General features: G+C 73.0%; 1 protein-coding gene across 1 annotated transcript in view; it reads left to right on the forward strand.

Annotated features, from left to right (window-relative positions):
* The window catches only part of LOC118158349 (cadherin EGF LAG seven-pass G-type receptor 2-like), a gene marked incomplete at both ends in the record, with an annotated part of 7,412 nt that extends 6,760 nt beyond the window's left edge, over positions 1–652 (forward strand). Inside the window, one exon of the mRNA XM_035312995.1 lies at positions 436–652. Within this exon, the coding sequence (XP_035168886.1) occupies positions 436–652 (217 nt within the window). The remainder of the gene's footprint in view (positions 1–435) is intronic.
* Between the last annotated feature and the right edge of the window lie 249 nt (positions 653–901).

The following is a 901-nucleotide window of genomic DNA, read 5'->3' on the forward strand; positions in this document are numbered from 1 at the left end:
AGGCAGGGAGGTGGGCGCCCCGTGGGCACAGGGCGGGGGCAGTGGGGTGTGGGGTGGTGGGCGCCCCGTGGGTGTCACTGGGGGCGGTGGGGCAGGGGTGTGGGTAGGAGAAATGGGGCAGGGGGCAGTGGGGTGCCCCGGAGACATGGGGGGAGGGGGGCATGGGGGGGAGTGGCCCATGGACGTGAGGTTGGGCAGTGGGCATGGGGTGGTGGGTGCCCCACTGGGGACACTGGAGGCCCCGTGGACGTGGCCTGGGGCCACAGGGCAGGGCTGGGGGCTCCCAGAGGGCATGGGGTGGGGGCAGCGGGGCAGGGGGCGGCAGCGCATCCCGCTGGGCACCCGGGGCGTGGGGCACGCCGGGGACATGTGGGGCGATGGGGCAGGGCCCGGGGCGCTCTGGGGACAGGACGCAGCCCCTGTCCCCGGGCCCAGGTTCGCCACCAAGGAGCGGGACGCGCTGCTGCTCTACAACGGGCGCTTCAATGAGAAGCACGACTTCGTGGCGCTGGAGATCGTCCGCGAGCAGATCCAGCTCACCTTCTCGGCAGGTACGGCCCCGCCGCTCCCCAGCGCGGCATCCACGGCATTTCCTCCTGGCACCGCACCACGGCACCGGCACCGCGTCCCTGGCACCGCGTCCTCATCCCTGGCACCGCGTCCTCATCCCTGGCACCGTGTCCCATGCTTTGCATTCCTGGCGCCACACCCCCACCCCTGCCGTCGTTGCATCCCTGGCCCAACCTGGCAGCGGATCCCCAGCTCTGCGTCCCATACACGTCATCCACGCCCCGTGCATCACACCCCTGGCACCGCACCTGCATCCCATGCGTCCCGTCCCCGGCGCTGCCCCGTGGCACCGTCCCCCCGCCGTCACCCCCTGACCCTTCCCTGTGCCCCC

Source organism: Oxyura jamaicensis (assembly GCF_011077185.1).
Source record: "Oxyura jamaicensis isolate SHBP4307 breed ruddy duck chromosome 26 unlocalized genomic scaffold, BPBGC_Ojam_1.0 oxy26_random_OJ72662, whole genome shotgun sequence".
NCBI classification, from domain to species: Eukaryota; Metazoa; Chordata; class Aves; order Anseriformes; family Anatidae; genus Oxyura; species Oxyura jamaicensis.